Below are 14,169 nucleotides of genomic sequence, written 5' to 3' on the forward strand. Positions count from 1 at the left end.
AATGGGATGGCTTGTAATTACACCTGCTCACGGCTGTGATGTTGACGGTGAGCAGGTGTATTTACAAGCCGATAGGAAGAAGCTGTCCTATAGAAGCGATGTCGACAGTAATCAGGTAAACAATGACGAGAAGGCAGCGATCGCAGGGGAGCGCAGCCTTCTCTTCAACCACCTGATTGGCAGGGGTGCAAGATGTCGGACCCCTCTGATCTGATATTGATGACATATTGATGACCTATCTTCTCAACATTAAAATCCCAGAAAACCCCTTGATGGTGGTTTTCTGGACTTTAATATAAGTAAAAAAGCACATATTCAGCTTTTATATTCCTTGCTGCTCCAGTGGCGCTAATCCAGTGGTCCCCCTCCAGTCATGGTAAGGCGATGATGTACTGTACCGATATGTGATTGTCCCAGCTAGTCACCCCATTTCAGTGTGGAGCTTCGTCTCTTCAACATAGTAAACACACACTGGCGGAGGACCACTAGATCGGCAGCACTGAGGTTGAATTTAAAAAGGATGGAATGAGTGTTATTTTCTTTTAATTTATTTTTTTATCCCAACAAAACCCTTTAAACTATAATATGTTTACCCTGGATAAGAGTACATTTGATATAATACAAATGGATATGGGTTAATATAGAAACCAATGCATTATGAGTGCTTTGTCAGCTAATTGCATTTATGCATGCCGGCTCCATGCGTTACATCATCTTCCATCTTGTCTGTTGTACATAGAGCAGTAGGACAGCATCTCTCCCATGATCAGGCGGCTTGGCTGTGATAAAGTATTATACTTGTAAATACTTGCTATTCATTCAGCTTGCTTACCAGTGGAGTATTGTCAGCCATGTTTTCAGCGCTGCATTTACAGTGCATCTTGATGTCATGTGTCAACTTTGTTGTATTGTATTTCGAAATGACCGGAGTATGACATTTTCTGTTTTTCAGCTTTCATTACAGTTTTATATATTAACATACAGGATGTTACATTTTTTCAGCAGAGTCCTTATATATTAATTGTCCTGATGGAATTAGAAACAGTATCCAATGAAACTTACAATTGTTTGGATGGATAGAAACATTTAGATAAATGGAAGACATCGGGGCAAATTTACTAATACAATAGACAGTGTAGACCACAAATATGCACCAGGTTTATCGCAGTGGCTCAGGCTGGTGCATGGGTAGACACTTTTGATTACTAATATACCAACTACTGGTTGCTTTACCTTGTGACACAATTTTAAACATCATGTCTTGGCCCACACTCACTTTCCACCGCCATTTACAACAGGGTCTAGGTGCACACACATAAGACTGTTTCAAAGAAAAAGTAGGGCATTTACCTATGCAGCCAAACAGTTCACAGCAAGATCAATTTGTGTAAAACAGGTTAAAAAACTAAATATGTTATCTGATTGGTTTCTATTAGGCAGGAATCACACATGCAGTTGTGGATGCCAGGAGTGGATTCAAAAAGAAGGAAATGTAAAGGAAATAATTATACTTCTCCTTCGTGCCGAATCCACTTCTAACTTTGGCTCAAAAATCTTGAAGTTTAATTCCAGCATAAGGGTGCTTTCTCATGTGCCATTCCATTAAATTCTGGAAGACATGCATTTCTCTGCTCTTTTTTCAGTCTGTTTTTCACCCTGTTCTCAGTTCCTCCCACGTCTCCAGCACCTGTTACAGATGCTCCCACAGAAATCCCAACTGTTTCCCCCACCACTCCCAGTGCTACCACTCCTGTCCTCACCACAACTATTACTACTGCTAGACCTACTACTACAACTGTCCTTATCACCACTGCTACTGAGGGCCCTCCAACAACTGTGGCTAGCGTCCATGGAATAGGTACTGCACTTCAGAAGAAACCGGATAAAATATTTGGTGTAAAGCATTGAAAATGAAAAGTACCTTATTACTGTTTATTTTTAGTGATTTTTAGGGCCCTATTACAGGGGCAGATAAAGCAGGCGATTGTCGGGAGGGAAGCGTTCCCTCCCACCAATCGCCTGCTCGCTAGAGGAGAAGACTGCTGCTATTACATGCAACGATCTTCTCCTCAGTATATGGACGAGCGATCGCTAATGCTAATCGGTCTTCCCTATACTGTCTTATTGTTTGCCAGCAGCAGAGCGCCTTTTACATGGCACAATCTGCCACCGGCAAATCAGGATTGTTTAACATGCTAAAGATCTCGATTACCTGATGAACAAGCGTTTGCTCGTTAATCGGGTAATCAGCGGCATTATTACGCTGCCAGATGATTGCTAACAAGCATTCATACGAACGCTCGTTAGCGATCATCTTAACAATAACCTGCCTGTGTAATAGGGCTTTAAGCTGTATATGTGTTACCCATATCAATGTTAAAGAGACACTTCCATCGGAAATATCACATACTAACCTACGCTAATTCCTCTCCGGAGTCTGTAACTCCCTCTCTGTCTGGACTTTTATCGCAGCAGACAGGCTCACTTCACACGCTTTGTCAGACAATCAAGCGGACAGAATGGAGTGAGGGACTCAATTAGACCACCACACCTCCCATATGTTATCCCAGTAGTGTGGCTGGTCAGTGCTTCTCACATTATACCTATCAATGCTCTGCTCCCCTGTTTGTATGTTTACTAGGCCTTTCCATTGAACAACAGAGCTGTCGTTCTGGTCCTCCAACTACAATTCTAATTAGGATTACTTTGCAGATAAATCCTTTTTTGTGCAGCAGTGTTGTAAACTAAGATTACGTTTAGAATGTTTATCTCTCGGTGCCGACTACTACTGAAAGACAGTATTTTGTATCTCATTTTTTATGTCACAGTAAATAAAAAACATCAGACATTCTAAAAAAAAAATGTTTCCCGTGGATATTGAGTTTAAAAAGATTCCTCTTTCTGATGGAAGTGTTCCTTTAAGGAACAGTAGAAAAATGTTGTATTGCCTTCTATGCAGCGCATTCAAGGGATATAAGCTGAAACCAGCATACTAAGTGTGCCCCGTACTTGATATTGAGGTTTTATTAAAGGATAGATCAGCTTTATGGCTATAACCTCTTCTATGACTTTTCCACACATCAAAAAAAGAGATGATAGTTGCTCTCATTTATTAAATAGTGATGACTTAGGCTACTTTCACACTAGCGTTTTTTGCTGGATCCAGGAGGGCTCAGCAAAAACGCCTCCGTTACTGATAATACAACCATCTGAGTCCGTTATGAACGGATCCAGTTGTATTATCTTTAACATAGCCAAGACGGATCCGTCATGAACTCCATTGAAAGTCAATGAGGGACGGATCCGTTTTCTATTGTATCAGAGAAAACTGATTCGTCCCCACTGATTTGCATTGTGGATCATGACGGATCTGTCTTGCTCCGCATCCCAGGACGGAAAGCAAAACGCAGCATGCTGCGGTTTGCTCTCCGGTATGAGAACTGAATGCATTTTGGAGCATTATGTTCTGTTTAGTTAGGTTTTGTCCCTATTGACAATGAATGGGGACAAAATGGAAGCAGTTTTTTTTTTTTCGGGTATTTAGATCCTATGATGGATCTCAATACCGGAAAATATTAACGCTAGTGTGAAAGTAGCCTTAGAGTCTATTAGAGGAAACGTCAAAATATGCTAGTAAAATTTCCACTTTATGTTTCCATTAAGGGGTTGTCTCATCATAGACAATGAGGGCATATTGGTAGGATATGCCCCCATTGTCTTATAGGTGTGGGTCCCACTGCTGGGACCCGCACCTATATCTGGAACAGAGCCCTGCAAGGTGGTGGCTGGAGGACTCCGATCCGACCACCACCAAGCCAGCTCCCCATACATGTGAATGGGAGCGCACCGCGCATGACCGGCCACCGCTCCTATTCACTTCTATGGGCACAACGGAAATATCAGACCCATCGCTCGACTATTTTCACCGGCCCCATAGAAAATGAATGGAGGGTGGCTGCACATGCACAGTGTGCCCTCCTTCACGTTCGGGGCTCCGTTCCCTATATAGGTATGGGTCCCAGTGGTGGGACCCGCATCTATAAGACAATGGGGGCATATTATCCTAGCGATATGCCCCCATTGTCTATGATGAGACAACCCCTTTAACTGTTTATAAAATCTTTGCTTATAGTCAGTGGCTGGAAACATTCCTTGTTCATATGTATTGCCTGAAAACCCATGCTAGTCCACAGCTAGGTAAAATGTATTTTAATGCTATGTACACCTTTGGAGGCAATTTTTGTTTATTATTGCATTTTACTCATTTCTGGCAAAAAATCTTATTTTCAATTGGCCTATTAAAAATATTGACCCATTCTGTCACCAAGGGTTATCTGTTTTTCTAACTGTGTGACTGGTACTTTCACTTTGTGTCATCTAATAAACCCTCTCTCTACTGAGAGGTCATAAACACTTATTTAAGCCACATTCTTATCAGTAATATAAGAACTGAGCTATAATGTTTATGAGCAAAGATAAGAAGTCTGTCTGTTCCCTAGATGATGGAAAAGATAGAAAATCCACAGGCTGCTACCACAGCATCTCAGATCTATACACAAAAAAGGACTCCATATTTTTAATAAAGACAATTGAAAAAATTATTTTTAGCTCAAGATAATTACAATGCAATAATAATAAAAAATTGCCCCCAAAGGTGTACATAGCCTTCAAGGTCTTTTTACATGGACCAGTAATCTGGCCAATTATATGGGATGAGTCTTTGTACAAATTCTTGTCCACAATAATTGGCCCATGTAAAGACGCCAGCAATCTTCAGATGAATGAGCAAACGTTTGTTCATCAGGTGATCGCGTCTTTCAGACGGCACGAAAAAACGTTGTTTCTGTGCAACACATTTCTCTGTGTAAACAGGGATATGCCTCAAGGAAACAATGATTCGGTATGGAGATGAACATTCACAGTAGCGATCAGTAGTCCCCATACTGACGAGATGATTGCTGCATGTAAATGTAGCTCTTACCTCCTTTGATGATCAGGCAATTATCTTGAACAAATTATTTGCTCCCAATAATTAACTGTAGCATCGGTCCGTGTAAAAGTACCATTAGGTTGGAGGCCAGGACAAGAGAAAAATACGTATCAGCCTTTAAATGTGAAGTGTATTTACTGACAGTACGCAGAGATCCTGACAGGGTAGACCTAAAACAAAGTATATCTGAGAGTTGTACACTTTTCTATTGTGCATTGAATCATTTGCATATTACTATATTGCACATTGGTAGGAGTCTGTCACTAGAACTCTCACAATGTACAGGGAGGAACAATGTGCAATAAAAAGGAATACATAAATATACATAAATGGATATTATTAGAAAGAACAGTTGGTTTCAGGTTATTGATTTCATGTGATATATGTATATGTGATGGAAATAAGCACACAAATAAGAGGATGTTTTTTTGTATAGAATGCTGTTTTATCTAACTTTTTGTAAATCGCCTCTCCAACAGCGCCTGAACACTGGGACATCAAAATTTCCCCCAACAGCCACTGGGCAAACATCACCTGGGTATATAATGTACAGATGGGCACTGAGGTTATGGTTGAGTATATTGACAGTAAGCATCATTTTGCATGTGGAGTGTGTGTAGCTGGAATGGAGCGACTAGCCACCACCCACGACAGACCTCGGCTGCAGTGTGTGCATAGGATGGCACTTCAGGAGGTGGTTGTCAATGAGCACATAAGCAGAACTTACATACTTTTCTGTTGGTATAGTTACGAATATAGACTGACAATTGGCCCATTTTACAGTGATATACCACCACTCCTGGAGTGTCAGCATTGCATTTATTCAGCTTGTAAAGTAAAAAGATCAAGAACCGCGCAGTCATGTATTTTACATAGACATTTCTGGGAACTTTTTGAAAAATTTGTGGTAATCCCCAACAAAACTTTAACATGACTTCCAAAATGGCTTTCCTCTGTTTATACAGGCGTAGTAGAAATATGGTATACAGATAATATCTACATTCTGAAAGTCCCATATATGACTATGTATACAGACATTACATGAGCATGTGGCTAGGTGCGGACAGAAATTGCCCATGCTCAGAAGCACTGCATTTCTATTGTTTCTTTTTTGAATGGAAGATCTTGTCACCTCATATTACACATATGATTGGCATGCCGTGCATTACACATGCTTTGTCTGCTTGTTCTATAGTCATTTGACTGGGTCAGCTTATCACGTTGTGTGCTACCTGCCATCCTGACTGACTGCTGTTGGAATGTGTATAAGAACAGGAGGCATGTTTCAAAAAGTACAAATTAAGTGTTTGAGAATACGACTGGATTTGTGTTTTAGACCTATGAGTAGAATTAGTGGACAATGTATCCTCTACAAGCTGCACTTTGTATTATGTTGTGATAGAAAGTACTATATGTTGTACGCTTGGGTCATAGATTTAATAAAATGTGGATTGTTACTGGATTATATCAGGTGCGTACACAGATTTAATAGGACCCCATAGCAAAACTTAGTATGGCCCCCCTGGACCTAATTTTCCAGTGTATGTGTGTCAATCACTCCCAGGCATTGCAGGACATGCACAACTCTCCAGATTTTTGACAGATTTACATAATTTTTTATTGCATACAAAATTATAATTAAAAAGGTTGCCTTTGGCCTTAACCAGTTTATCCAACTTTTATGTCAGAAAAAGTAGAAGAGGTGCTTCGAATGTATGGCAAAAATATATTGATAAATCGCCTGCTTCTCTTCTATTACAAAGCTAGCAGGCTGCCTGCAGCCACCACTAGAGGGAGCTCAGTGAATAGGAATTAAAGTAGTTTTCCAAGATTTTCATACTGATGATGTATCCTCTAAATAGGTCATAGTATCTGATTGATTGGGGTCCGACACCCGGGACCTCTGCCGATCAGCTGTTTGAGAAGGCAGCGGGGCTCATGCGAGCGCCACAGCCTTCATGAAGCTTACCAAGCACAGTGCAGTACATTGTATGGCAGCTGTGCTTGGTATCGCGCTCAGCTCCATTCACAGTTACTGTGCGTCAGAATGACCGTCAGGTCACATATATGGACGTGCGCATCATTGTGCAGGCCACTAACAGTCCTAGCTAACCCTTAGCTAAACCAAAGGAAAAGAATACAGTAGCCTTCAGTAAAGAAAAAAAAAATGTGCGCCCCTGCAGGAGCAGTGTCCCAATTACTCTTTAGTGGAACAAAATAAGGACATGGAGGCAGCGCCAATAAAGTAGTGAAGAAAAAAAAAGTTATTTTAATCCATGTTATGGCAGTGCAAACAGATACTTTAGAATCCCTTCTCTTAGCTGTAGAATGACTGTGTGTATCTATTAGGCTTAGTTCACACTTCAATTATTTGGTTAGTTATTCTCATCAGTTATTGCCAGCCCAAAACAGGTGCGGGTCAAAGCCACAGAACAGGTGCAGATCTATATACCTAATCTGAGAGTAGGCTTAGCTCCTGAATTTGGCTTACAATGAGAGTTGGAAATGACTGACCAAATAACTTAAGTGTGAACTCAGCCTTACAGGTCAATATTAGCATCAGGTCTAATTTATCAGCGTTGACTTACCGTGCAGTGGCCCAAGATTCAAGTAGTGGCCCCATGACAATGGGGAGGATGTCAGCTGTAAGGCTGGATTCACATCACTGTTTATTTTTCTGTTCTTCTTATTAGTCAGAAGAACAGCTCAAAACTGCGGATCCTGTATTTTGAGCATCCACCTTCACACCGTCAGTATTTGGTCAGCATTTGATCAGTATTTGTAAGGCAAAAACAGGAGTGGGTCCAAAACAGAGATAAAATGTAATGGAAGTATTTGCATCTGTTCTGTGTTTTGGACCCACTCCTGCTTTTGGCTTCCAAATCATGATCAAATCCGGATGTAAAATAGATGTGTGTGATAGACGCCTCATGCTCAATTTGCATGAGTTTTGGTCATTTGCATCTGAAATCAGTTGTATTCAGATGGAAATAAGTCCTGCATGCAGGACTTTAATGGCTTCTATCACACGGTCAGTATTTGTTTTTTTGCTTCAGTATTTGAATAGTATTGGTAAGGCAAAAACAGGAGTGGGTCTAAACAGAGATAACATATGATGGAAATGTTTGCATGTCTTCTGTGTTTTGGACCCACTTCTGCTTTTGGCTTCCAAATCATTATCAAATCCTGATGCAAAAATACTGTGTGATATAGGCCTTATGGACGCTCAAACGACAGGACCCATTTTTTTTAAAAGATCAGTAGAACGGAAAAATAAATGTCAACATGGCCATGTAAAAGACTAGTGAGGGTGGCAACAAAATGTAGAGACACAATAGTGGTCCTGTAATAGAGTGGTAAGGGTGGCAACAGCATGAACAGTCACAATAGTTGCAGCGGAACAGAGTGGTGAGGGTGGAAACAGCATGAAGAGTCACAATAGTGGCCCAGTAACAGAGTGAGGAGGGTGGCAACAGCATGAAGAGTCACAAAACTGGCCCCAGAACAGAATCGGGGGGAAGGGGGGCAAGAGCAGTGGCAGTAACAGCACAAGATGGAGGCAGGTCATAGTAGGAGCAAATGGCAGTAAAGGCAGCAGGCATCAGGTGGGTAGCAGTATCAGAATAGTGGCAGCAGCACGTGGGCACAAGTAACGGGCCAATTGTCTCAATGTTCTGGTGTAGCAGCACACTACAGTCATATCATACCAGAATGATCTAGTTTCTTGCATCAGGTGCCGGTGTCTGGAAATCCTGTTTGATTCACGCCTGATTCATCTTTATAAGGGTTAGTCTCTCAACATTTTGTGTTGAAAGGAGAGTTCTGTTTGGGGTAACTATGCCACCTGCCACACTAAACATCCACTCTGATGTCACACTACAGGTCGGGCAGCAAAGCTTGCCTAGGGAAAACTTGGACAGTTGCAGCCACAATTCAAGTTTGACTGGCCAGTAGTCCAGGGGATCTCGGATCTGGGGTGACAGGGTGTAGTCAATATATGTCACCACCTGCTGGTTTAGGTTCTGCTCCATATCCTGCTGCTGGGTGGTTTCTTCAGTAAGCGGCTGAACAAAACTTCTCATCAGAGACTCAAGACTTAAGTTGCTGCTGATGGAGCTCCTGCCCCCCCCCCCCCCCCCAGCAGTCATGGCAGTGGACCGTGCACTCAGAGGGTCCCCCCAGTTGGACCTTCGTGAGGATAGGCGATGGCGCATGTAGGCAGCGACCAACCAACTACAAAGGATGCCTCAATAGTAGTTGAGTGTTGAGTTCATCCCTCTCAGGTGTAAAAAGGACCCCATTTTGGACTGGTAGTGAGGGTCTAACATTGTGGAAAGCCAGTAATCATCCCTCAGCCGAATGGTGATGATGCGGCTATCACTACTCAGCATGCATCTGGCCATTTGTGAAAGGGACTCGGAAAGACTCCCTGCCTCCTTCTCTACTGCATACTGCTACGGTGTGTCGGGGTCATCTGCGTCGTCTTTGTTGTCGCCCTCTAGCTCCTCCTAGTCCTCCTGCTCCTCTGCTATCGCTTGGAAAGATAATCCACCTAGTTCTGTATAGAATATGTCCTCCTCCTCGTCTTCCTCCTGTGCCAGTTCAGCCTTCACAGGGCTCAGGTGGGTGTGAGATGTAGGCTCCACGTCTTCTATTTCCTCACCAGTCAGATTTATCAGCGTCCCTTCCAGGACGTGAAGGAGTGGAATGACATCATTGATCCCATCGTCCTGGTGACTCACAAATAAAGTGGCCTCCTCAAAGGGCCTGAGCAAACAGAAGGTGTCACGCATGATCTGCCAATGTCTAACATCGTGCCTGTCCATCTGCATCATCAAGAAATCGGTCACGGGTTTCCTCTACTCATACATTCAGTCCAACATGTGGAGCGTGAAGTTCGAACGTGTGAAAACGTTGCATATAAGGCAATCTAGGGGAACACCATTTTGGCTTTACAGGTCAAGGAGTGCCTAAAGTGCATTCACAGTTTGATATTTTCAAGATGTCTTGCAGTTGGGTGGAAGACTTCAGGAGCCGGGTGAGAACCAGATTAAATATGTGTGCCATGCAAGGCGCATGGGTCAGCCCTCCCTGATGCATCGCAGACAGAATGTTCTTCCCATTTTCCATGACCTCCAGTGGGTGAGGAGACAGCCAGGATTTGATTTCTTGGTTGATGATGCAGAGCAGTTCCTCCCCGGTGTGACTCCGTACGCCCAAGCTAACCAGGTGTAGAACCGCGTAACAACACTGTGCTTTGCATAGGTAGTATCCTGGAGGACCATTCTGAACTGTGCCTACAGTTGAGTCTGAGGATGAGGAAGCAGAGGAGGACATTGGCATAGAAATCCCATGATTACAACACGGCGTTGTCATCACCTGGGCAAGTTGCTGGTTTGCCTGGGCTGGAATCACATTTATAGCTAAATAGATACAAAATGACTTGAGCGCTACTGCTATATCAATCCCTCATTCCCCAGATCTAAGAGCTGGGGTCCGCTGCTGGGAATCACATTTACCCAGTGGACTGTAAAGGACATATATTGTCCTTGACTATAGTTACAGCTCAACAGGTCATCACTGACATGAACTGTATTAGACGCCGACAGGCTCAAGTGCTGGCCCACCTTCTGATCAACAAACATGTGCAGGGCTGGTACAGCTTTTTAGAGAAGTTGTGAAGGCTTGGGACTCTCCACCTTGGGTGGTCACAAGCTATCAGTTCTCTGAAATGTTCTGAGTCAGCGATATGAAAAGGGGGGAACTGTAGTACCAGCAACTTGGCCAGCTGCACGTTCAGCTTCTGTGTTGTTGGATGAGTGTTGACTAGGGGCCGTGGTGCCAACATTAGCACCCTGACCATGCTTCACCTTCTGCCCACATATCCTGCATTCACACATAGCCGAGTATGGCATTTTACCCCCACCACTCTGTGCAGACTGCATGTCACTGCCTTTATGAGCCCGTGCACCCCTAGTTGTTTCCTGACAGGTAGGCTCCTGAGTAGCAGACTGTGTACCCCGGCTGCATTTGGCTCCAGATCTCCCACTGCTTCCACCCTGCTGGCTCATCGGCATGCTGCCACCCTGCTGCTGTCTCACAGGCCTGCTGCCACCCTCACCCCCTGATGATGATGATGCCTCCTCTTCACCCAGCTCACGCGTGCGATCTGCTACATCATCATCCACTGCCTGTTCGTCACTTATGTCACCCTCACCAGTTTCATGGCCATGTCCCTGACTGTTCTCAACATGTGCTCCCACCCTATTGTCATCATCGCTAGTTGCATGCCTAGAGGAGTCCGCAGGTTGTTTATGGGCCATGCCAACTAAGGCTACTTTCACACTAGCGTTCGATCAGATCCGTTCTGAACGGATCCGATCATATTAATGCAGACGGAGGCTCCGTTCAGTACGGATCCGTCTGCATTAATAACTTAGAAAAAATTCTAAGTGTGAAAGTAGCCTGAGCGGATCCGTTCAGACTTTCAATGTAAAGTCAATGGGGGACGGATCCGCTTGAAGATTGAGCCATATGGTGACATCTTCAAGCGGATCCGTTCCCATTGACTTACATTGTAAGTCTGAACGGATCCGCTCGCCTCCGCACGGCCATGCGGACAGCTGAACGCTGCAAGCAGCGTTCAGCTGTCCGCCTGTCCGTGCGGAGGCGAGCGGAGCGGAGGCTGAACGCCACCAGACTGATGCAGTCTGAGCGGATCCGCTCCATTCAGACTGCATCAGGGCTGGACGGAGGCGTTCGGGTCCGCTCGTGAGCTCCTTCAAACGGAGCTCACGAACGGACCTATGAACGCTAGTGTGAAAGTAGCCTAAATGTGCTGAGGAACCCACCTATTCCTGGCTGTGTTTATCTGTTGTCACCTGAGAAGATGTTGAAGAGCGAGTCAACTATTCCAGTACACCTGGATTGTTGGTCAAATCACGGCCGCTAGCAGCCTGTTACTGCAGCTGCTGCTACCACTTCCCCCTCTTCTGCTGCTAGTTATGTCGGCTACAGCTACATTTTTGCCACTACCTGTTCCTTTTTGAGGGCCGGGCAACTGTCTGTTGGCCATAGTGCACAGTAACTGAATCAGTAATATAACTAAGTATGGATGACTCAGCAGGTGAACTAGATAAACATGCCTACATACTTGACCACCTGTTGACGCTGAGTCTGATGCACAGTAAGTCTATTTATAACAGAGCAGATTAAGAATGAATGGCAGCAGTTGAACAAGATGCACAGGGCGATTACACCAAGACTGCATTGTCCCTGCAGTCTCCCTTATCTCTCCCTACAGTGTCTGAAAACTCTCCCTACAATCTCCCTGCACTCTTACTTTCCAGTATTCTACAAGTAAAAGTTTTCTAAAACACTGTTCCTAGCGCTTGCCACGACCTTCCCCTATACTCAGTTCACAGTGAAATGGTGTCGACCGCTCGGGATGAGGCTTTTATAGGGCTATGACATCACAGGGAATGTCTGCTTATTGGCTGGCTGCATTGCATTATGGGTCATATTACGTTCCTAGGCTTCTTACTCTCACTTTGTAACACGTGTAGCTGGCCATTTTAGGGGAAAAAAACACAAGGAAATTCAGCTTTGTGGCAAATCAAATTTTTCCTGAAATTCAGATCAAAGTCAGTTCGTCTCACTTCAAATCGCTCAACGCATCATCAGTATGAAAATATTGGAAAACCCCTTTAATACAACTACTATGGAAGCTGTAATGATCTCTTTGCACTGAGCTCCTCCTAGTGGTAAAAAACAAGTTCAGTGTCGGGCACTCCCAGGCCCCCTCCTCCCCCCGGGCCCATAGCAGTCACGTGGTCTGCTTCTATTGCCGGTACGCCACTGGATTATATACATTTACATTGAGTGTATAGTCCTGTAATAATAGTAGAGATTTTCAGCTGTTTGACCAGCTAAAGTAGGAATTATTGAGGCTCTTTGGAACCTGCAAGGTTATCTTTAATGATACTGAAAGGTAACAATTTAATCTGGTTAACCATGCATAGTTCTCTCAAAAAAGTGTTTGAGGCATGTTGGTTTACCAGTTTATATAAAACAGGTGCAGTGTTCATTAAAAACAGCGCTGATTTTGCGGTATTGTAACGTTAAAATGGAGTAGGGTGCAACAAAAATATCATCAGTCAGATGATGCATTGTTCAAATCAGATTTTTATGTTAAACATTTTTTTGCAAGAATTTTTGACGTTTTTGTGTTTTTCGCTATCCATATTCGCTATCCATCAGTTTTTTAACACTGAAAACTTCCTGTGCGCAGGTCACAGAGCATGCCTAGAAGTCAATGAGCCATCTCCATACTACAGGTTCTTATGAACCATGTGGCTGCTGTAAAGCAAAACTCTTAAGTATTCCCAGCTTAAACATTTATGGCATATCTACAGGTTATGCTATTAATGTCTGATAGATGCATGTCCTATCTCTGGGGTCTGCACATTCAAACATTTTCCTCCTAGTTTAAGGTATGCCCAAATGAGTGGCACAAGATGCCCAGCTTAGAAAAAAATATTTTTTGCGTTACTCTGGTGGGAATACGTAAAAAAAAAAAAAGCTGACCATCTCATGTTACTCATCTCAGGATATCTTAAACCAAAAGGAACAGTATGGAGACATCTGTATGTGCAGTACGGGGGTCCCCTAACCCACCTATAAGCTGGCTGCTACCTTCAGGCAGAGAATGAATGAGAAGGTGTCTGTGCACATTCGCTTGCTTAGCTGTTTCTGCAACTCCTATAGCAGGGGATTGAGAGGTCCTCTTTCTATACATAAGTCCACCTGGATGTGGCAGCCACTCAATCAAAGTGCTTGGTAGACTCCCTATCTCCTCATAGGTTCAGCTTCCAGGGGAGGATATGGTGGATATCTCTAAGGTGGTTTTACCCCTTTAAAGTAGCAGCTCAGGCAATATGCCGACTCCTTACTCATCTATAGAAAATAGAAAAAAAAATCTCAGAAAAATAAAAACAGATCAGAAAACAGATTATGCATCAGTAGCCCATTCTACTTAGTAAAAAAAAAATGTAGGTGACACATTCCCTTTAACGTTACCATTTATTGCAAAAGTAGAGTATTTGGAAAGGAACAAGAGCATTGATGTGCTTATATGTTGTGGTGGATTTTGTACCCATTGCATTATATTTTATACAGCG

At 43.4% G+C, this 14,169-nt stretch overlaps 1 protein-coding gene across 1 annotated transcript in view; it reads left to right on the forward strand.

Annotated features, from left to right (window-relative positions):
• NFASC (neurofascin) overlaps positions 1-14,169 on the forward strand; it is a 154,843-nt gene that overhangs the window by 120,232 nt on the left and 20,442 nt on the right. Inside the window, 1 exon segment of the mRNA XM_044288412.1 lies at positions 5,470-5,577. Within this exon segment, the coding sequence (XP_044144347.1) occupies positions 5,470-5,577 (108 nt within the window).

The sequence above is a fragment of the Bufo gargarizans genome, chromosome 3 (genome assembly GCF_014858855.1).
Source record: "Bufo gargarizans isolate SCDJY-AF-19 chromosome 3, ASM1485885v1, whole genome shotgun sequence".
NCBI classification, from domain to species: Eukaryota; Metazoa; Chordata; class Amphibia; order Anura; family Bufonidae; genus Bufo; species Bufo gargarizans.